This window comes from Coturnix japonica, chromosome 18 (assembly GCF_001577835.2).
Source record: "Coturnix japonica isolate 7356 chromosome 18, Coturnix japonica 2.1, whole genome shotgun sequence".
Classification (NCBI taxonomy): Eukaryota; Metazoa; Chordata; class Aves; order Galliformes; family Phasianidae; genus Coturnix; species Coturnix japonica.
The window spans coordinates 8759350-8782624 of record NC_029533.1 but is presented as its reverse complement, the minus strand read 5'-3'; the positions used below and the strand labels follow the sequence as shown (position 1 = coordinate 8782624).

The 23275-nt window shown below is 39.7% G+C and overlaps 1 protein-coding gene across 12 annotated transcripts in view; it reads right to left on the bottom strand.

The window, feature by feature from the left end:
* SPAG9 (sperm associated antigen 9) overlaps positions 1-23275 on the bottom strand; it is a 54563-nt gene that overhangs the window by 16327 nt on the left and 14961 nt on the right. For 3 of the 12 annotated variants that reach the window (XM_015880224.2, XM_015880229.2, XM_032448256.1), the window contains 17 exons: positions 17860-17954; positions 13191-13344; positions 10511-10721; positions 9947-10046; positions 9174-9295; positions 7762-7773; positions 6678-6692; positions 6165-6222; positions 5685-5837; positions 5546-5597; positions 5012-5142; positions 4091-4147; positions 3099-3272; positions 2335-2464; positions 2002-2094; positions 1546-1713; positions 870-1041 (listed from right to left, as the gene is read on the bottom strand). In XM_015880224.2, coding sequence (XP_015735710.1) covers positions 870-1041; positions 1546-1713; positions 2002-2094; positions 2335-2464; positions 3099-3272; positions 4091-4147; positions 5012-5142; positions 5546-5597; positions 5685-5837; positions 6165-6222; positions 6678-6692; positions 7762-7773; positions 9174-9295; positions 9947-10046; positions 10511-10721; positions 13191-13344; positions 17860-17954 — 1897 coding nt within the window. Of the gene's footprint in view, positions 1-869; positions 1042-1545; positions 1714-2001; positions 2095-2334; positions 2465-3098; positions 3273-4090; positions 4148-5011; positions 5143-5545; positions 5598-5684; positions 5838-6164; positions 6223-6677; positions 6693-7761; positions 7774-9173; positions 9296-9946; positions 10047-10510; positions 10722-13190; positions 13345-17042; positions 17778-17859; positions 17955-23275 lie in introns of those variants that run through there. The other 9 variants (XM_015880228.2, XM_015880230.2, XM_015880231.2 and 6 more) reach the window with 8 other exon arrangements.

Genomic DNA, 23275 nt, shown 5'->3' with positions numbered 1-23275 from the left:
CTCTATAGATCATTTAACTCCAAAACATCCTTTGTACTAGAAAAAAAAAAGCAGATTCTTTTCTGTCTTCAACTCCTCTAAAACACCTTTAAGTCTTAAAAACAGTAAAATGCTGTAAATGTCAAGAAACTTTTCAAAATGCTCTTTTGGAGCAAAATCAATGTAGCAGAACTTGCAACATCAAAGCTTACTTTCAACAACTCATTCCAAGTTATTTCCCTCACTTGCTGGTTTCATGACCTCCTATTTCTCACAGCTTCCCAAAGTATCTGAAACTGCCCCTCCTTTGAATTTTATCATGTTGACAATACAAAAGATGACTCTTGTTCAAACCTTCCTCGGGAGGAATCTTCTTCTGTGTCTATTTACGCAATACAACTTCACTGAAATTATTAACAAAGGCTTTTACAAGAAACAAGAAGCCAAAAGCACTATTTGTTGTTTTCCAAAATCACGTCTTCCTATTACACTGCCCTCAGTACATGCCCTACATACACCCTCAATACAACAAAGATTCCTCTATATGTAGTTCCAATATTTACTACTTAAGCAAGTACAAAAAGCCAATGTATTTTTCCTAAGCTATGTCCGCAGTTCTGTGAAACAATGGCACTACTTTACCATTTATAACACAGTAGACCCAAACAATTCTCCCTCGTTACTGACACCTCACTACCTTTTAGTTAATTCAGGTCAAAAGCCAACTGGAAAGCAAAATAAAAAGAATTGATTTCCCTCAAGATAAACATTTCTTAACATCACTCTACAGAACTATTTTATCACACTGACCTTAGGTTTTACCATTGCTTAAGAAAATCTGAACAAGATACACTTCAAGAAGTTTTAAGTCTTGCTTATGAAGTCTTTACCTGGTACGCTGGCAATACAAAGCACGTGAGAATTACAAACAATGAAACTGTCCAGAATATTTCCTGGTTGATTAGCATCAATAATGATAACTTTCGTAGCAGAATGTGTGCTTGTACAGATCCAGACTAGACTGGATAAGTCTTCCTGATGTTTCAGTTCCTTCTGCTGGTCCTGAAGGAGAATAAAGCAGAGTAGAAGTAAATAACATCAAGAAGAGGGACAAGAATAAAAGCACTTCCATTGACCTGAAATATATTACTGTACTTGATCACTTGTCACTGACAATATAGCTTTAATGTCACTGTAAAGGCAGTTATTTATTCTGTTCAGTTTATTAAGTTCATGAAAACATTGTGCTATCACTTAAAAATATGTTAGCCTCAAACACCTTAATATCTTTCACTCCCCTCAAAGCAGGCAGCTGTACCAGCACAAAGAGAGCATTGTTTTGTTCTAAAATGGACTGGCTCCTGAGACTTAACAACAAGCTGAGACAGAAAGGAATTAAAAATATTCTAGTTTTTTTTTCCCTGATGCAGGTACCTTGCACTGGTGACTTCCAGAGAAATAACTATTACCACCAATAATGTGTTTGGTTATCAGATTTAAGCTATAGATAAATGGAAAAGGTATGTAACTACACAGGCTACTCAACATCCCATATAGTGACCTTACCTTGAGCTCCTGGTCTAGTCTGTCTAAGCTACTCTGAGATCCTGTGCGCTGCTTGTTGCCATCTGCATCCGTGCCAGCCACATCATTGTAAAACACACTGGCACCAACCACGGACCCGCCATCCCGTGTCTTCCCTCCTGACAGGTTTACTCCCACAGCACACCACAGCTTGGAAGAAAAAGATTTCATTTATCTTAAACTGATAAAAATAATTTCACCAATATCAAAATTACGATCTTTTTGCAGTTCAGCTTAAGGAATTCATTAACATTAAAGTCATGCATGTTTCTACTGAAGCTTGACTTCTGATTCACTTGAGCTTTAACACAGCCTGTAAAGCTTGCAGAAGTTAACTGCAGCTGCATTACAAAAAGAAAATGAAATTTTTATAACACGCTATAGCACGCTATAGGCTGCCTAAGACACAGCCTCAATCAACAGCTCCGAATATTCTACCTTCATAGAGGAATCCTTCTCATCTAAAGGTCTCAGGTAAACAGGTACGGGTAAGTTTTTCATCTTGTTGTCACCTTGGCCACCATTTGCCACCTAGGCAAAAAAAAGAGACATCTAAATATATTTACTGTTGTCAGAATGATTTGACTAATTTTGTTAAACAGGAGTTTTACTTTGTGGTTCTCTTTAGAAAGGCTGCCTTCAAATGTCAAAGACAGAGCAAAACAAAAGTGCTGGAATCAGCTCAGCTGTGAAATAATGCAGTTCCCTACTCTGTTAGAATTCCATAAGCAATGAAATATCCTCCATCACACTTGAAAATATGCATAATACCTGTTTGTATTTTTGAGGTAGACTCCAGCCAAATGCTTGCACTCTACCATCCTCTTTCTGGACATGAGCTTTCACTTGGCGATACTGTTCTCTTTTCTGCTCTCTGCGTGAGGCTAAACTGGCTTCAGTTCTAGGAAAGAATCATTATTAAAGAACCTATTACTTATACTCTTGAAAATTCTGTGCATCACTGAAGCGGCCATTAAACTCATTTGTATAAAACCAGGATTTCTGTGGGCTGTTTTTAATGAACCCGGGAAAGACAGACAAACCAGAAAGATTACTGTCAGTACCCTTACATTAAAATTAACTGTATGGGTTACACAGTTACTGGGAGCCATGAAGTTGTAAGCCAAAAAATTTACTGCCAAAAATCAGCATGGGATGAAAAAATAAAGATACCAGTTAACCTGACACATGGTATTTTTGTACCAAACTTAAACTGAACGTATCTGAATAGTTATTACTTAGCCATAAAACTTTGGGAATAGAGCGTACTGAGTGCTGCCTCCTGTGACTAAAAGCACTCTTATAAAATGCAGTGGTATCTGCTAAACAGAACAGTACTGCTGGCTGCCCAGAATCTGTCACTGCTGTGTAACTAACCTGCACTGATCACACAGGTATCAGTATTCACTTCAGAACATTACAGTTCTCTTTGCAACAACATTGTTTTTTTAATCTCAAGAGGGCAAAAAAAACCCCAAAAAACGGGCAAATACAGGATAGATGATATCTAGTATTACGAAAGCAAGGTGCCTTACTCGTCACTGAGGAATTCAAAGGCTTTAGATTTGTCACTAGGTAATTGAGATAAGGTGCTGCTTCTTTTCTTGACTGATGGAGTTATATGTGAGGTTGGAGCATTATATTTAACGTTGACAGGAGGTTCTGGTTTCTTAGCTGTATTGCTAGATGAACTGAAGAGCCTGCTAAAACTAGAATAAAATAAAGAAGACTGTTAAGATTAAGAAACATCCAGACTTAACTGTGCAGGCAAAGCACCACATAGGATAGCCCTCTCAAGCCAGCTAGACTGAAAGTAGAGCCCAGCACAGCAGTCATTCCACACTCAAATACTTTCAAAGCAAAGAAACTCATGTCAATAGAAGTTCTTGAAGAATTACTGACTGTTCGTACAGTAAATGTAATAGGATCTTGAATGAATAATTCAAGAAGACTAGGATGTGAACTCTAGATCCGGAAGACAGTTTTATGATGCACGTTAGTTCATGCACAGGGCATTATTCTAAAGCTTCCACCACTCTGAGCTAGAAATGTATTAGTTATCAGCAATGCACAAGATCAAGAGGATTATTTGCCAGGTATCTTGTTGTGAATAACACAATTTCAGATCTAAACAGCTTCAAGTTAGAAAGGAAAATCTGAGAGTAAACCATACTTCACAGAGAAAAAGAAAGCTGAAATAAATGCAATCCACACAAGCTATTCAAGTTTCTATTTTTCATTGTAAAAAAAACAACAAAACAAGTTCTGGTGCATATTCAGCTACAAAAAAAGTTACAGCACTTTGGCATTTAACTTCACAAAGTGCACAGCCATTCATTAGATGATGCAGCTTACGATATATTTGTCTTCAAGAAAAGTCTTACCGAGTGGGCATGCTAGGTAACAAGAGGAAAACAATTAAGACAGCTCCATTTGCTCAAAGACAATTAGCTAACATACAAAAATGTGCCAGCTAATTGGTTAGGGTCTTTTATTTATTGTTCATGAGCTGTATTTTAATACTTACAACTGCCATATGCTGGATCTCTTCTTTTCTTGCATGGCTGGATTTTCTCTTGATGCTCTACAAGAAACAAATTTTAAGTTTACTGAGTAAATGTTAATGAAAATTTAAAAGGGGAAAGAAAAAAAAAATTCTTCTGCCTTAGTATTTTAACCAGTGCTTTTTATTTTAAGATTTGGCTTTTTGATACAGTTGTAAATAAATGGTGGTGATTTATCCTGGACTCATAAACCCAGCATACGCAGAGGAATGAGATTGCTGTAAGAGACAATAACTATAGCTACAGAAAAGCAAACCATAGCTGCTTGGGGATCACATTTCTTTCTCATACTCCGAATGACTCATGGGTATTGAGGACAATAACAAAGAAAAAAAAAAGAATCGAATATCATTCACTGTACCTGACCAGCAGGCAGCAGCAAATGACACCACTGGATATGGAACCCACTGGGGGGTGCCATCCCCTCCAGATAACTCAGTACTGAAGATGCAGGCTAGACCAAGTTCACCAGTTAATACTTAACAAATCTTACGATTTTAAAATTGTGTTTTCTCCTGCACCATTCAAGACCTTATACATGGATTATACTCAGTCTGAAGACTGACTGCATTACTTTCTTGATGTCTCAGCTGCTAACTGAGCACATCGCTTTAAGATGCGTGCACACATACGGTAACTTTTCACCCCCCAAAACAGTGGTGATTAAAAAAGGTTTGTAACCCTGTGAGAAAATGGAAACAGTGTTTGTTTCACATCACATTAAGTAATGCATTCTCAGAGGTGTCACCAAGATCCCATTGTGGCAAACCATTACATGCACATAACTTCAAAAACTTATTCATGGGCAGGCAAGAAGACAAGTCTACTGACCAGATCACACACAGATAAAGCTTGTGAAATCCGAGGAGCTAAGTGTCTTTTACCTTATCATTTCAGTCCATCGAACAGCTTCCTGAAGTTCCATCAGCCTCTCTTTATACTGATTTCTTTCCATCAGAACACGAGCCATTTCAACACGAGTAAAGCGCTTCCGCTGAGCGGTGGGGACATCACTCTGAACACAGAAAAACAAACAGAATGAACAAAGGAGCACAGCAGGGCCTTGCAGAGTCAGCCTCTGCCTTCAGACAAGAGTCAGTTTGGGGCACAATTCCAGATTCTAAACTGTTTGGAGCTTTGTAAAAACTAATTCAATTTTACCCAGTGCTTTCTACCACAGCTTCCTCTCCTCCCATCCTTCCAAATTTAGTAAAATCTGAATAAAAGCAGTTATTCAGGAAGGACAGGAATGACAGAGATAGCGAATTTAAGTTTACTTGGCCTCTTCAGATCTGTTTTAACATGGAGAAAGTTTACCTCTTAAGCAATTAAGCTTAACGGCATTCACTCAATACATGTAGTCTCACATCTACTTGTGAATTATCAATACAAAAACACGCATGCACACATAAACCTACATCATCATCCTCTTTAGCTTTTTGTCTTGCTTCCTCTGCTTCTGCACGAGCTCTAAATAAAAAGAAACACAACGTAAGTAGTTGAATTAGATACCACAGCAATTTTCTTTCTTTTTCAGAATCTCAGTATTAAACTTACCTTTTAAGCTCCTCTTCCAGTTCTTTGTTCTTCTCTTCAAGCTTTTGCTTTGCTTGTTTTACAGCCTCTAATTCACCTTGCAGGACATCCTTCTCACAGGTCAATTCATCCACCTTTGCTATTAAATCATTCTTCACCACATTCAGTGCATTCCTAGACGAACATGTTAAACATCATTACAAGGACGGACTACGGCCTCATAGCACATTTAGCTTCAGTTGAGTTTTATTCCTGACTACTCTTAAGTTTCTCACTTAGAGCTAATATTAAAAAAAATGATAGATTTTCTTAAGCAGGCCAAATCCTCCTGCCAAACCTCCAAGGTTCACAAAACACGTTGTACCACTGCATTAGAAAATAAAGAGGTAAATCAGAACAGTTTGTTCGAGAAGTTACATTCCTCAAGACAGAAAGATGTAGAGACTGATACAAGACTCCATGTAACAGAAGGACGGGAATATATTATTTTTTTACACTTACTTTGTCTCCAACAGCTGAGTGTTTTCCAAAATAAGGTTTTCCACCTCACGACCCATTCCTTTCCAAAGGAAATAAACACAGAATTAGCAGAAGAAATTCATTTCCTAAAAGCCTCAGTTTTATCATTATCCAAAAATAGGTGAATTTTAAGTACGAAGCCTGGCAAAAAAAATTATAAGCTACCTGAAATTTCAGGATCTACCACCTGCAGTTAGGCTTCCCCTCCACCTTCTTCCCAATCTGCCTTCAAATAAAGACTAAAGGCAGCCCTGGCTAACAGGCTGATGCTACCTCCACCTACTAAATACATACTGAGGATGCTACATCTCAACAGACAATAAACAAGTACAGCATCAGTGGGGAAGCATCAGTACACAAAAAGTTAATTCTACAGTGTTCTGCTGTCTTTTACATCAGGTAAGAGTCAAAAGTATGTAAGTTAAACAAAACATGCCAATTAAAGCTCACATTGTGAAAGCCCTGCAAATTTCCCCAGAGCAAATGATACCTTACCAAAGAAATTATGGTCTTTAAAGCCCATGCATTCCATGTAAAGCAAAAACAAGAACAAGAAACATTTCATGTAAGGGCTAGTATGAGTGAAGAGCAGTAAAATACTTAAACTTATGAAGTAAGAGTGAATTAAAACAAAGCCACCACCAATAACTGGAAGTGAAATGTGATGTGGTTAGAAGCGAGACTTTATATGAAAGTTGTTAAACAAAATTTGTCAAACTTTTCTATTGGTTGGACTTATAAAAAAAATTCAGTAATTTAATAGAAGTGTATTTTCTGTGAAATAATTTAGAAGCAAGTAATCAGAAATGCTTAACTGTTCAGTATGTTTCACAGGGATATACTGCTACAAAACACAAGCTTAACTCCTCACGTAGCTGCTTCAATCTAATCTCCACTCTTGTAAATTAACTTCTCATCCCTATTGTTTGCATGCATGAAGTAACCAATTGCAGGGTTTTACAAACAAGGTAGATATGGTCTGTTCACACATGGTACAGCAGAAGTATTTCCAGATTAAACCTTCCACTGTTAACACAATGATGACACAAGTGATGCTGATTCAAGATCAGCACAAGAAAAGAAGTCTCTTAATGGTGGAGGCTTATTAAGACATTCTACAAACACAACTCTTAAGCAATTTTGCTAAAAGACTTAAAAGTTTCATAACAATAAAAAAGGGTTACTCTAAAAATGGACATGCAAGTCAAAATTCCCCAAGCTTTGGATTAAAGCCAAATGATATCGAACTCTGAAGGAAGTTAGATTGGCTGACGGTACTTTATTGATAATGGGAAAAACCCATTACGCTCCAGCCATACAGGGATGTTACTCCAAGAACTCTTTCTAAACGTTCTCAGAAGCCACAGAAGTAGCCAAAACCACTTCCAACACATTTCAGGATCCACTGTAACAAATGACCAAAAACTAGAAAGCCAAAAGAGTGCGAGGGCAAAATAAAAAGTGTTACCAAGCAGGGAAAGATGCAGAGAATGGATTTCATGAGAGCAGCAGCCAAGAACGCCTAACTGTAGAAGCAACAAATTCCAATTTTTGCTTTTAAAAAGAGAAGCATACACACCAGAATATTCCCCTGGGTATGCAGCCCAAGAGAAAACATTAGAGAATCCCAATTAACTACTTTTACAGGCCTCAAAACAAGTGCTTGAAACACAGCTACCCTGGATGCAAATGTTGCTACTGAGTGGCACAAAGTAGTTTGGACTGTGGTTGTGTTTTAAGCGGAAATGTCTTTATGTTGTCCAACTGTTAGCTCACATTCTGCATAGCAAATTGTTACAACATGTTCACTTCTCATACACTGATAACAGCAGTGGTTGTAATGAAAATGCTAATGAAGACTATAACAAACCTTTGATATGTTATATTAAATAGTATAGTACTTTTGCCTACAGAAAGCAATGTATTTATCATAAGGAAATTGGACAGAAATTTGATTTCTATCATGCAGACGAGGAGAAGTTGTTCCAATGTTTGTACTATTTCTCCAGTTCCTGTGTTTTTGCATGCAGAATGCGACACGAGCTGCCCACGTGACAAAGTGCAGAAGTTTGGGATGAAATACATTGGACAAGGATGGTGCTCCTCTCACTGCTCAGGATTCCAAGCAGTGCAGAGTAACAAAGAGAAGTCTTCTCTCAGACTGAAAATAGGTCTGTTAGTCCAAGTGGGAAATACTCTCAGAAACATCCCGATTGATGTAAAATAGGTTTCTGGTGGAATGCTTAACCAGAAACTCAGCCTGCATGCATAGTAATTCTAAATACTATGCATCTCTACTTCTGCACATTCAGAAAACAGAGGCTGAATGATTTCCTATATACATTTCTAACACATACACACAAGAAATGCACCTGCATTTTATATACTGGAAAATGACGCCTAAACACTGATATGTCCAAAAACCCTCTGTGATTATACTAGACAGTAATCATTTACAGAAAGATTTTTTACTGGCCTTTTTGCTCCTGATCAACTCATATCCCCCAAACCTGCATTCTGTTCAGTGAGCATACAAGCAACAGCAAGTTGTTTGGCAGGGAAGGAAGAAATGTTTCCTTCCCTCTTCCCTGCTTTTAGTTAATAGTTTCATTCTCAAATTACCACCACTGCATTATACTGAAATTTACTTACAAATCATATTCCACAGAGCTGTGATAAAGCCAAGCAATTACAGATAGTCATAACCTCCATTAAGTTAGCTAACACTAAAAAAAGACCAGTTAAACACAAAATCCTTAAGTCAGATAACATACAGAAAACTGGAATAAAGAATAGTACACACAATGCCTGAAAAGACTATGGGTATGTTTCCATTTTCCCTTTTTTGTTCCACAATCCCAATTTAATTCACTTCAGATAAGACTCAGATACTTTCAAATTACTCCTAACAGCAAACCTAACAAGTATACTTAAACATTTCACACACAAGGAACACTCCTGTAAGCAGCATCATTAAATAACCCTTCTTACCCAGTAAGTCTGCACCCTCATCCACATCTCCAATTAAGCCAGACCCAGCAGATGACAGTTCTTCAAAGAGTGATTCCGTATTACGGTCAAATGCTTTGTTCTCTATGCCTTTGGTAGGAGTGCTATACAAAGAAATAAAACAAACATCATTAAGAAGGAAAATATATTCCCACTCTGAAGAAAGTTCCCTCTGTGTTACTACACAGGAGTTCCCCATAAAAACAAGCAACATTTTCAGAAGCTTTTGGCTTAGACTCCTAAATTCTGTTTCCATATCTCTTCTAATGTTACCCTTCATAAGCAAAATCTTGCAAACAATCACTTTGGCACATGTACAACTGGGATTCCTCCATCAGAATCTGATAAAAATGCTGTAAAAATGAGAATCAGCCATAAGTCCAGATTTTAAACATGTAAGTGAAAGAAAACAAGAGGCCAGCAAAACAAACACCAGCATCTTGAAATCTAGATTTAAGGGAAAAAGGCCTCTCGGTGTAGACAGAACATCTCATCAAAATACGGAAAGAATTCTGAAGCATTCGTAAGTCTGCTGTATAATGAGGTTCAAGCACAGAAACAGACTAAAGAACTGCTGTTACACTTAAAACCTCCTGAGGAATGTGGGGAAAGAAACAGGGTCACAGAAGTAGGAGATTTTATTATATAATGCATGACCTCAGTCTTAAAAAATCAAACCAAGTCATGAGTTCAAAACTAAAGTCTGGTACCTTCTAAAACTGTGATTTGAGCAGGAAAAACACTACTCAACTTACCTGGAACCCTTATATCCACTGAGATCTTTATCCATATCCAGCTCTGGAGTTGACTCAATGATTGCTTGAACTTCAGATTTTTCTTCATTTTCATTTCCACCTAAAGAAAAGCAAGTAAGGTGTCTAAATTAAAAAAAAAAATCACTTTGAATTGTGACATAGAGCATTATATAAACATAATACCATGTTGACCATCAACCTAACAGACTCATTTAAGTACTTATGTAAGTAACCATGAGAAGATACATGGATTTTGATATCCTTGTGCACACTGGAATTTCTAAGCCAGTTTCTGTTGCATTTAACTTCATTCCTATGAAAGCAGACATCTATCTTATTTCGAGACTTTGCTTGGATGAGTGTCACTTCTGCTGCTCAAATGGGAACAACAGAAACAATTCTAACATCACCAATAAAAAAAACAGACTTGTGTTTTTCCAAAGGTTTTGTACACCTAAAAATTCTGTAAAAACAAATTTGTCACTTGTTGCACGAGAACACAAAATTCCACAATAACTACTGAGATCCATAATAATAATTCACTAAAATAGAAATGCAGCTCACCAGTGGACACATTCCTTGTCTCTTGAGCTACCTGTACTTCAATATTCTTGCTTACGTCTGGCTTCTCATTCTGCATATCTGAGCCTTTCGCAAATCCTTCAGCATCTTCCTTTTGAGGAGTTTCAGCAGGCAGTGCAGGTACATCTGAAGCTGCTGTGGATGCTGGAGTAGTGGTTTTTGAGCCTGCTTGGCTAACATCAGAGAGCTCATCCTAAAATTGAACAATTATTGAAAAAAATTAAAAAATAAGAAGGATTGGAAGAGTTACGCTGCATTTTGCTGAAGAACATGCAAATATAAAGAAGCAGAAATATAAAGAATACCTTAAACCAGTACCTGCCAAACACATCATTAGACTATAGGTGTGGTTTTCATTCCTGTTAAGATTACAGCTACATAACATGCCCCTACTTTCATGCTCTTAAAAAATCTCAATTAATAAAGTATATCAACAAGTTTATTATGTTGTTCTGTTAAGCCTCGCAGATAGCAGGCTGTATTACCCTGTCAGCAACTCTTCTAGCTGCAAAGTGAACTGATGACAGTCTTTCCAAAGCTGTTCTAGAATTTGTACTTGTTCAAAACATGTATGATGTCTTAAAATAACTTCTTGAAGAACAAATTCAGAAGCACTGGTGCAGAACATGTATTTATCTGGTATAAAAATATAACACAGAGCTGTACTAGCATTCAGACATCTTAACTATCACTTAAACAGCAGCATACCAGTCAACAGATCTCACTGCAGATAAGAACATAAGCTGGTCCATTTAGGACACCGTTCTCCAGCACACTTACACAAACCTGTATAAATGAAAAGCCTGCATCCCACAGTAACATTCCCACTTAGACACAAACTGCTGCTTTAAGCATCTTCCTACCAATTACTTCATTTTCATACCCTTAATAGTAAATTCCAGAACAAACTATTATTGTTTGATATGCTGACAAAGTTATTCAGAAATCTCAGCCAACAAATACCTCCAGAATAACTCATCGTGTATATTTGGTGTCCATTAAAAACAAAATACATTATTCCCCAAATAGCGTTTTTAATAGGTACAGTTCAGCCATTGACTGACGAAGGATTCATACTTCAGTAAGCACTTACAGACGGGAGGGAACGATACCCCTTACCCATGGGAATCCAGAGTTCACACAAACAAGGAATAAAACCTCAACAGAGCTGCTGGCTCTGTTCAAACATTTCTACATCTTTGTATTCCAAAAGCATTCACTAACTGATGCAGCATGGACTGACCACCGACTTTCACACACAAAGCTCAAGAAAAATGGCTTGACAGTACAAAAGAAAACACAGAAGAGAATGGTCCTTGGCTTACAGCAACCTCAAGTAATGCCATATTTTACATTTCTGACTTTGCTATCTGCTTAATTTTATTTCAGGGTTCCCTACCCTCCCGAGAAACACTGCTCATTAAGCTACTGTTTTTGGTTTATATTAACACCCATAAAACTGCTGTGGACCAAAGCAGCTTATTCTAAGTAGGTTTAAAAGATCACAATTTCTACTGTTTTCTGACAACTGTTTCTAACAATTAATTATTTTGAGAGAAATTACAACAAAAAAACCTATTGTGACAACATATCGTAATCAAAGTAGTTTTCTGAGCAAGAATCAAAAGCAGCCCTTTGCATCCCATCCCTACCTACTCATAGTTTTATGTAAGTCGTATCTCAAGCAGCTCTCCTAAAGAGAGAGCTCTGTCAGTTTGTTTAAGTTAATTAGCGTGGGACAAAGGGAACGGGAAGATTCTGAGATCCAACATTGCCTTAGCCAGAAGTTTAATAGGTGACAAGATTTTAGACTCAAACTCCTGCTGCCACTGATATTTGTTTATAACTGACCATTACTTACACTTCCCATTACCTCCATTTGACCTCCAGGGGAAAAAAAAAGTCTGAGTTCCTGGTACTTCTGTAGAGCTTTTTATTTCTTATTAGTTCAGTATTCTCATACTGGTAATTAATTTCAATTCAGAGGAGACTAAATTGCTTTATCTGCACATATCAGAAATAACAGTGCATCCCTTCTCCTCAGACCCTTTCACTAACATAAGGAGACTGAGATTACACAAGTTCTGGAGTTCCTCAGGCTGGTTTGTTCTTCCACACTTGCTGCAGTCCAGCACTACTCCCCCTCCCTTTTCTCCCTTCCTGCAGCTTAGTCTGTGCCACCCTCCTGCTGCTGGAATGCAGAACAATAGTAGGAATTACAGCCAAGCTACACGTAAGGGAAATCATATCACAGGCTAATTTAGGAAAGTCTGGTCACCCACCTCTGCGGTACCCATGCTACATGTTCAAGCAGGCAGAGGCTGCTTTAGAATGCATAGTAATCCAAGCCTTCTCCCCAAAACGATATTAAATTAGGAGATCTGTTTACTCTATTTACATATCTGGCCAGTATAGTGCAAGCAAGTGACCTTTGGAAATGGTCCTTAGTCAGGAAAAAAACACTTGTGAATACAAGGCCTGTATTACCACTTGCTTGGAAAATGCAACCCAAACTGTTTCTTCCCTCAAAACTCCACACCTCGTTTGGTTTGCACAAATGTGAGTCACAGTTCTACCTCCTCCCTTCCAATTCCTTCCCCCAGCCATGAACCACACACTGTTCACAGGGTTCCTCCTAAAGCACAAGACACTGACCACGTACCTTCAGACTCGTGTGGGACCGTGGCTGGCTTAGCTCATGGAATTTCCAGTGCTCTGACCCAGGTGTTTCCCCTGCTTCTCTCTGAGCTTCAGGTGTGAGCAGTGCATCTCCAGGAGGCAAAGGGAAGATGCCCAGTGATATCGGCCGCTCCTTTCTGTTGGAAAGAGACAGATTTCACCATCAGCCATTTCAGACGTCACACACTTTTTGCTGTATGCCTCTGAAACCAGCAGGGAAGTCAAACACACACGTTTTTCTCTATTTAATACAGAACAAAGCATATGCAGATCGTATTACAGCCCACCCTACTTTTTCCTTTTGCATTATTTGATTGTACGCAGGCTACTCCATGGCTTTAGGCAGTAGTATTGACAGCACCAAATCTGATCTACAGCAAACTGAAGTTCTACAGAATCAGAACAGATGAAAATGTCAGCTTCGGAAGATCAGTCTCCATCAACCACTTAAACACCACTTGTATTTTTTGTACAAGATATAAAACACCATGTAACTTCAACTAAATCATTAACTGAAGCATTATCCTGAAGTCTGATTCCAGGGTCACTTGATCTATATGTGTTTGTGTAACATGAAGAAAAACAAATAGGTCAGAGAATCACCAGTGGCATAGCCTGACAAGGCAGAAATGCCACAGTTTTAACAAACATTGGTGCAACTCTGCTTCACCCTACAGCCACACAAAAGCTTGAGACAAGCAGCCAGTGCTACCGTGCGACTCCACTTCTTGGAGCAGCAGCACTGGCTTCACATCACCAACTACAGCTTCAGCTTTACTTCATCAATAAGGAAGGCAAAGAACTTCATCCAGCCCTTCGCTATCTTTTGTCACTTCTTCTCAACAAACACTTGGAAGTTCCAAAGATTCGCATGTTGCATCTCCCCCAAAACATTCCCAAATCCAGTCTTGCTATTAGTAATGTGACCAGTGAACAAAAAGGCCTTCTATGTAGCACAAGAAAAAAACATTGTGTAGAATGCAATTCATAGGATGCTACGGCCAGCCCTGAAAAGGAATAATATCAGCTGGGCATAGCATGGAGGTAAAACAGAGTATTTGTTTGGATAGAACAATGAAATACAGAAAAAAAGAGCTGTGATCAACTAGTGAAACTCAAGTAAAGACTTAAGCACACTGAAGACAGAAGATAAACACACACAAGTGATGGAAAATCACTTTTCTCAAGAGAAAGCACTAAAAGCGTCCCTGCAGATACAATCCAAACAAAATATGAGCATCTAAAATAACCTACGTATTCCAGCATTACACAGACAGTCAAATCTCACTCACACAGCAGTTTTCACAAGGCTTTTCACAAAATAAACACAACCTCGACAGAGTTCTCTGAAGAATTAGTGACTGCATACAAGTTATATGCAAAAGCACGAAAGGCAATGTTGAAATGCATAGAAAAAACTGAATATTTGAATAGTAAGTGATTTTATTTATCAAGAACCTTCTCAGAAGAGAGGTATGAAGGTATGAAGATGCTCTGTTACGGATGTCTGGAAACTCCTGCATGTACACACCTTACACTGTCAGAAATATTGTTCCAACTTCAGTTGGAAATTCAGAATTAACTTTGAGCAAAATATGCAGCAAAGCAAGGAATGCAGAAATCAGACAGGGTTACAACATGAAAAGCATCGGATAGTTGGTGGCTGCTGGAGCAGTAACTCTGCTGAAAAGCATTCAGGAAAATAATAGCCAAAGAACTAAAGGATCGGATTCCAGCTGTCGCTGCTTTTCTTTACATTTCCCACAACTCCGCTGTGAACAAAAGACACCACAGAAGCCTAAATTATGATAAAAGAAAGGCTGAAAACGCGCCATTGGTTGAGAAGTTGAACAGCCAAGAAAAAAAATAAGAGGGATCCCTTCAGCCTCAAAGAAAGGCGGCCATAAAGGCGCATTGTGCAGAGCCCCGCGCTCCCAAAACGCCTCCTGCCGCGGCTCCGAGCAAACAGGGCTGCCTGCAGGATAACCACAAAGCTCCTCTCCTTTGTACGTGTCAGGAGAGGGAACTTAAAACAGGGAGCAGCAAAACAGATCCAACTGAAAAGTGCTTCTTTGGGGAATAGTGTTCTATTAAAATGTATCATCTCCTTTAAAGAAGCAGTTCAGGAGCACTGCAAAGCTGCAAGGTGAAGGAAGTCTGAAAAGGGGCATCTGTTGGAAATCAGGGCTTACTATGAGGATGCCTGCATTAAGCAATCAAATTAGACTGAGGCAGCCTCAACTTATTTAATGGCTGTTGCCTAGAGAGCAAAAAGCCCCCTTTACTGCCTCCACATCCAAAAAGCACCCCACAATATGACAGTGAGCAGAAGGCAGGCTTTTGTTTCAGAATCCTAAACTAATACTCAACAACGTATTGAGGCATTTCCAGGAACCTTCAGAATAAGCAGCCAGATGCTGTGCTGCAATAACCCACTAATGGTAAAACCAATACAACTGGTTTACAATTACATTCCCTCACCCTACATCTTTACGGTTCTCACGTGCATAACAGGCTAAGGAATCGAGCTTAAACTCCTGTAATTCCTAAAACTTAGGAATTACAGGGAAAAGGTGAGCCAGGAACAGCATGGCTTCCAAAAACCATTCAGATCCAACATACATTCACCAGGGAAGCAAAAGCTCATCACGAAGAACAAATTTTCTTAAGCCATCTGACTGCTTAAATAAAGGAATTCTGAAGAAGTGATCTGAATTAAGTTCAGGATTTTGCTGTGTCGTGGTCTGGGTTTGTTTTCTGCCCCCTTTAAACAAATACAGTCTTAACAACGAAATCACTCTAAAGAGTTAGATGCACTTCATTTCTCTGCATTCAGCATGCATGTATTTGTTAGTTACACTGTATTACAGCCTTTCATCTACTGTTAGATTTTAAACCTTTGGAAAAACGTTTCTGTGCTCAGCCTTCAATTGAAGAGCATTCTCCCATACAGCGACCACAGGCACCAGGTATTACAGAGAGTCACATGGCTCTTTTAGAGGATGCTTTCAGCATTTTTCTCTCTTTCAATAAAGTTTGTTATTAAATTTTGAAGCTCTCCAAATTTTGAGGTCAGAAAGCTACATTTTGAATTTCCCAGTTGTCCTCCTGCTGTATTTATGGTAAAAAGCATAAAAGTTACTTCTGGTAACCACGTTCTAATGTATGCCTGCTTCTGCTCCAGGCAACCAGGACACAGAACGTGATGTGAGGGAGGGCAGAGCTGGCAACGTGCCACACAAGTACAGAAAAATGAGGAGAGGATAACATTTGGCTGAACAATAGTGAATAGGCTTTGAGAGCTCTAATGCTTAAACGAGGAAAGACTTCTCTCCCCACCAACCAATAATTAAGGTTATATTAAAAAAAGGAGCAATTAATTATCAGGTATTTGTGCAGTCTATCAATTAGGTGATCTTACATAACTTATTAGATTATAAAGGAATGAAATTTGTTAGCATAAGGCCTTGGTCTGCATACCTTTATGGCTACACACAACCAGCCCTTAAGTGCCTGACAACACAACAAACGCAGGCTTTATCCGTGACATTCACTTCAGCTTTTTTGGCAGATTACTACAGAACAAGGTAACAGCTTTCCTTAAAAAGAAAAATACAGGCAGATCTTGTACTTGCTTAAACAAAAGGCGAATAAATTCCAGCGTGTAAGAACCGTACTACCATATCCCTGTCCATAAATATTACATGTATAAGAGAATTTGAAATTTATCCATGGTCGACATCTTTCGTTGATCCTTGCTCTTCCTGTTTGAAAAGGAAAGAAAGCAGAGAAAAAGCAAGAGCTCGTGCAGCTAAGGTTCAGTGGGTCAGAGTACCTGAGTATCCTTGGGAGGTTCTGCGTCAGAGCTGGCACGCCAGTAGAAATAGAAAAGTGCACAAGCAGCAGAACAGAGAGAGACACCAAGATAGCCGAGTTAATGACCACCGCCCCGCCAACGAAGCCAAACACAAATAGCAGCATGCATCCAGGATTCATGGCGCTGCGCTGGCATGGTGAAACGCCGGGACCAAGAAGGCTACGCGGGGACCAAGGATGTATCTTTGTCGGCAGAGTCTGTCATTCAGCCGCTGCCACAAAAACAATGCCATCAGCAGCAGCTTTCCACTCTTCTGCAGCAGCTCCACAGCAATGACATCACCTCTCCTCCCCCCTCGCACCGGAGCTCCTCGCAGCACTGATGCAGACGCAGGCACAGCCAGCCCAGGAGCTGTTCTCCCCTCCTTCCACACGCAGCTCATAGGCTGGAAAGCTCCAAATCTGCATAATATATTCACATCAAGCCCCCAGAACAAGTGAGTATCAAGATACCCACCTCCATCAACCTGTACACAAAGCAGCAGCGAGACGGCAATTATTCCAGGATATTTTTTGATACCTACCTTTAAGCAAACACCCCAAAAAAGCTGAAATTAATGACAGGGTACAAAGGACATATCTCGACGTTCAGCAGTACAACAGCAGAAGCTTTTCTCTCCTGATTTCTGCACTATTCTCTTGCTGCATTCCAATCATACAATAAATTTTTCCGATTCAGCCAAATCGTTGTTGTAGGATTAAAGGACAAAGTCTTGCAAACACAAACGGACGGATTTTGCTTTCATTTCAGGGTGAGAGCATAATAAACAGCTTACCTAATTCTACTGTGCGTTGTGGATTCTAACTGATCGCCCCCTGTTAGCTGATGAAGTTTGGTTCTTTCCAAGTGCTCCATATAATTGTGAATCATCTGTTTAAAATGACAGAGAAACAGCAAAAAAGAAAACACAACAGCTTAATGCTAGTTATTTCTATTACAGTTGCATAATTATTGGCAATAAAACCTAACCTTCCTCTGTTCTGCTAAAAGGAGAAAGAGCATTCAGAAACATTTAATAGGTGAACAAAGGAAGAAGCAACATTGCAGTGTTTAAAGCCACAAACCAGAAGAGAATCCCGTAATTAAAAAATAAGAGAACTTGTGCTTTCATGCACAAGGAACATTGTAATACCATCCAAAGCACACGTGGCATACAAACAACATTTCTGATCCCAAGTGCCACCTTCAAATGCATGTTAAAGGCTAAGAACTCTAATCACGTCAGCAGTTATTCAAGTTTATTATAGGACACCCAGTACAGGTCATTATTGCCTACCCGCCAAAAGAAGTATGAAGATGAGACAGCATACACTCCAAATATTATACAAAGTCAGATTCCTTTCCATGGGTATAAATGAATGCAACATCTCCTTTCTTTCTTTCAAAATTAGCATCAATTTAACTTCACTTAGAGAACTCAAAGCTTTGGTTTCCAACCATACAGACTGACTTCTCAACAGTACTGAGTGCCTCTGGGTTTTTAGCATAGGAGAAGTTCTGCTTGCTTGCTCCCTTCCCCTCAGAACCTTTGCTTCTCAGGGCTATTTACAAACATTGGGACTGAATTCAACAAGACCTGGAATTCTCCACCTACATGATACTTTCAAGTCAGGGCTTTCCATGGCCAGTAAGACTGGAGCTCAGTGCTGTTAACTCAGACATCAGCTTTAGCTCAAACACCAGCTGCCAGCAATGGGCTACATGCAAATATGTAGTCTTCATCTGAGATTTTCTTGTATTGCAAACTAGTTCAAAATACCCCAACGGATGGATAGTCCACAATCAACAGATTGCACACTAAGGTACAAACAGATCTTTTGTGCCCTGCATTCAACTGCACTAATAATTCAGAATAGAAAAAATTATCTTGCTATTTTTAGAGAAACATTATATAATATACTTTAACTGCTGTCAAAAGCTTACAAAGTTTATCCTCCAACAAAATGATAGGAATACAGAGGCTTACTATGAGCATTTCATTACTCCTCTGAATTACTTTTAAAAGCTCGTTCACATGCAGAAGCGTTCAAAGGAAATGGAAGCTCCACCTTCAGCTCCCCATCCTTATAGTTTTAGCTGTTCCCATCATGCAACCAGAGCCAGCTGTTCCAATGCTTCCATTGTACAGCACTACATGGCAACAAATGTATAATTCAAATGATTTTAGAAACACGGTGGGTTATTTTTCTCCTCTGTGATAATCTTGAAATTTAAACAAGACCATTCTGCATCCCATCCGTGTGTCCCCTCATCACAGAGGGAATCACTGATCAGAGGTCAACCTACACGTAAGTAACCAGGACCTTTCCAGGGAACTGTTAGCTTGCCAAATAAACCAGTTGGGTCATTAAAACATACAGTGAAGTATATGATCTAACCTACTTCCTTCCCTTCCCTCACTCTGTTCTTCTTTTGTTTACCGAAATGTCTCATCACATTTATTACCCATATGCATAGGCTAGAGGGCAGGTCAACTTAAAGGACTCAGTAGTTGAGTACTGCTCTGCAGATGAAAACAGTGCTGATGGTAAAAGCAGCAAATCCATAGAATGCACACTTCAGCACAAAGCCTGTAAGCTGGAAGAACACAGAAGTAAGATGAGAAAGGCAAAGGTGTGCATCTCATGCACATACAGCGCAGCACAGCAACTCCTCTGCAGACCCAGACTACAGCATCCCAAAAACCAGGACAGCAGCACCACTGTGTGAAGCCCACAGGCTGCCTCCACCCAGGCTCACAAGCACAGAGGCTGACAACAGCAGGACATGGTCCCCAAGGCCTGAACCTCCTCCTCATCTTCCTTCCCTGCCCACAGGGAGCAGCAACAGACACAACACGTGGGCTCTCAATTTGTGGAAATTAGTTAAGTCAGAAACTTGACATAATAAATTCCATGTTGCAATTAGCTGAGAAATTAGCACCCCAAGTGCTCCTTTACACCAGAATTTTGAAGACACATAAGTACATATGAAGACAATCCCAGGATGGTAAACTTTAGCCAGGTTGTGGACATCCCCCTTGCACCTTTCTTTCTCTTTCACTTCACTCCTTTCTGTGTCAGTGTTCCAGCTCCCCAAGGACAGCTGCAGCAGTTCTTTTGCTCTCAGCTCAGGCTTTGCACAACAGAGTCACTGCTCACCTGGCAGAGCCAGCCAGGCTTGACACAAGCAGCTCCTGCCTTTGGGAATGCATCACTATATATATAGATCTTTGTGTGTCCCACATAATCTAGATCTAATAAGGAAATTAACATTTTTAGAATCTCTGTGATTCAGTACAGAATCCTAAATATGTTTCTACATAACACTCTTCCACCTGTGTTTCTGATTGAGCTTGTCACCCAAGCACCATTGCCACTGATGAACCTGATGCCTCTTAACCCACATAAGAGATTATGTCGCTGGTAGGCACAAAACATGAGAAGATGCTCAACTCAGACTTTACACACCAAGCTGTTAATGCTTAGCAAAAGGCCATAGAAAAATTATTAGTTGGAACAGAAACTCTAACCTCAAAGATGCTAAAACCAGTACTCATGCTTAGCCACAACTGTAAATAGAGATCTTCACTTAAGCCTTCTCTTCCAGTTCCCCAGCAGTGAGATTTGTTCAGGACACGTGCTCATCCAAATGAACCTGACAAAGTGCATGTCCAGTGCCAGACAGGCTCACTGTTCTGTCACATTATATCAGTGCAAAACAGCCAGCAACTTGCATGGCCCAATTATGCTTCATTAAACTAAGCCCATACTCTGTGTGTCAGGAAGAGAGATATCGAACCATCTTAGTTAGCCTGGTCTACCCCAAGGTTGTTCTTGTTTTATAAGTGCTTGCTTGAACAGGAAAGGGCTCACTATGGGTACCCAGGCAGAGAAGTGCTACAGGTGTTATTCAACTGTCAAGTAAGTATTGAAGCTCTGTTTGGCCTCAGTTTTCCAACTGAGTAGTAAACAAAAGTTTTTAGCCAAGCTTTTAAAATAAAAAAAAATAAATAAAATGGAATGTTCTCCATCAAAATGCAGAAAAAAATACTGTTACCCTACATTGGGCTCGCTGCAAGTCACCATCAGCACTGCAGCTCTTTGCAATGAAGGTAAACCAATGCCAGTAGGTGTGTGCAGGAAACGGGTCTGTTTTAAACAGGTAATATAAGGAATGAATTTTATGTGAAATAGAACGGTAACCGAGATAAGCTACAATTAAGTAACAGTCTGCTCTGGGTATCTGAGCAGAGCAAGATCAGTGTAAGACCTAGCACATCACTTGTCACAACAGGGATGTGAGAACACATTCAGGCTGAGTTTATACATCTGTTCTGTCTGGAGATGTCATCCTCCCAGTCACCTACTGCAAGTGCCCAGCTATGCAATCTGCCTCCCACTCTGCCACTCAACTGCTCAGGTAACCACATCCTAATCCATTTACAATCCAGCCAGTTAGCTCAAGCACAGACTGACTTAGCAGGGTAGGAAGCTCATGGAATATGTTGCACTCACACTCATTAGCTCATCTCCCATTGTACATAAAAGAGTAAGAAAGCAGAGGCTAATTAGACAAAAGGATCAAAGCTAAATCCTGTCCCCTGAACTCCAGTAAGTTGGGGCAGAGCTGCTGTTCCCATAGCTGCAGGCAGATCCTCACAGAGCAGGCTGGCAGCCCAGAGCTGCAATGCAGAGCACCATGCCCAGCAGGATGAGCTGGATGGAGCACTCCACACACACTGTGCCAGAGATTCATGTCTCCGCAACACACCACAGGCATAACCTCCCATGGCCCAGACAGCTTATGGAGGTCTTGGTCCATTCTGAATAATGTGGAACTCACAGGAACAGCCCATCACAGCTGAAAGCAGACATGGTCCCAAGGCCTCAGGGAAGGCCAGAGGGAGAATAAGCCAAAGCCTGAAATACTAAACAATTACTGGGAGGGGAGATGAAGGAGAGCAACCAGCAAAAGCAGGGGAATGAAGAATGACTGCTAGAAATGAAAACTGCACAAAACACAGTCACATTGCATTTTCAGTGTGACATCTGTCACAGCAATCACTGCCAACATCTTAGAGCTAGAAAAACAACCAACTAATGCTTTGTTCATTATTTGATTAATTGAAAGAAAAGGAATCATTATTGAAATAAGCACCAGAGATTGATCACTTGCAAAGACAATGGTGATGCTAATTTGGAAGGAAAGAAATATTCCTTCCTCAACATAAGAGGTTTCTGAAACACTGTAACAGAAGCATTTGAACCAATACAGTTGATAACTTCAGGCCTAAAGTAGGTAGAGTACTGGCCAAAATATCTGGCAATAAAAAAAAAACACATTAATTTTCTACACAGATCTAAAACATTTGAGTATGTTGGGAAAAAGGGAAGCAAGAAATTTCAGAAGGGAAAAGAATGGGATTATTACAGACACTCCATAAGTCATAAATACATGCCAGAAACCAGCATTAAAATGCTGATCTTCTGAGACAGTCCGTGACCACAATGAGGTATGTCTAGAAGTTCAGAGCTTGCAGAACTGGCAATGATCTAATTGCAATCAAAAATGTCTTTGAAAGCAGAGATAAGGAATATCCAGTTCACTCCCTGAGGACTATCACTCAGCCTCTAAAAGGCTCTTGCCATAAACAATCTCTTTGCTGGCAGCTATTCTTTGTCCTTAGTCCTGACTCTGGAGTTGAGCTTTCTCAGCCCATAAAACCACCACCTCATCCACTCTGCACACCTCGCCTTTATCCACTGTTGTCTTTCTGCAGCCTTCAGCCTGAATACCATGTATACCTCTTTAATAGGCACACACACTTCTTACCCAGAGACAGAGACCAAAGCTTACACAGACAAAAGCAGAAACACCCTCAGGCAAAGGTGCTTGTTTTTACAGACTACATGATTGATCGTTTTCTGCACCATCCCCATTTCCTTAAGCATTCTGGGTTGTCAACTTGGCTAAACAAACAGAGATGAAATATTAAATATATAAAAAAAGAAAATGCTGAGACTAAGGAACAAAAGAAAAAAGCAAACATGCTGGAATTAATGAGTATAGAAACATGAAACTTGGTTTCAGGAGCAGAAAGGTGTGAATATATCATGGTACACTACAGCTTATTTCCTTATTAAGGAAGGACACAGTCACCTCAGTGATAATAAAGCCCAAGGAAGCCTTTCCCTACACCAAAGAAAGCA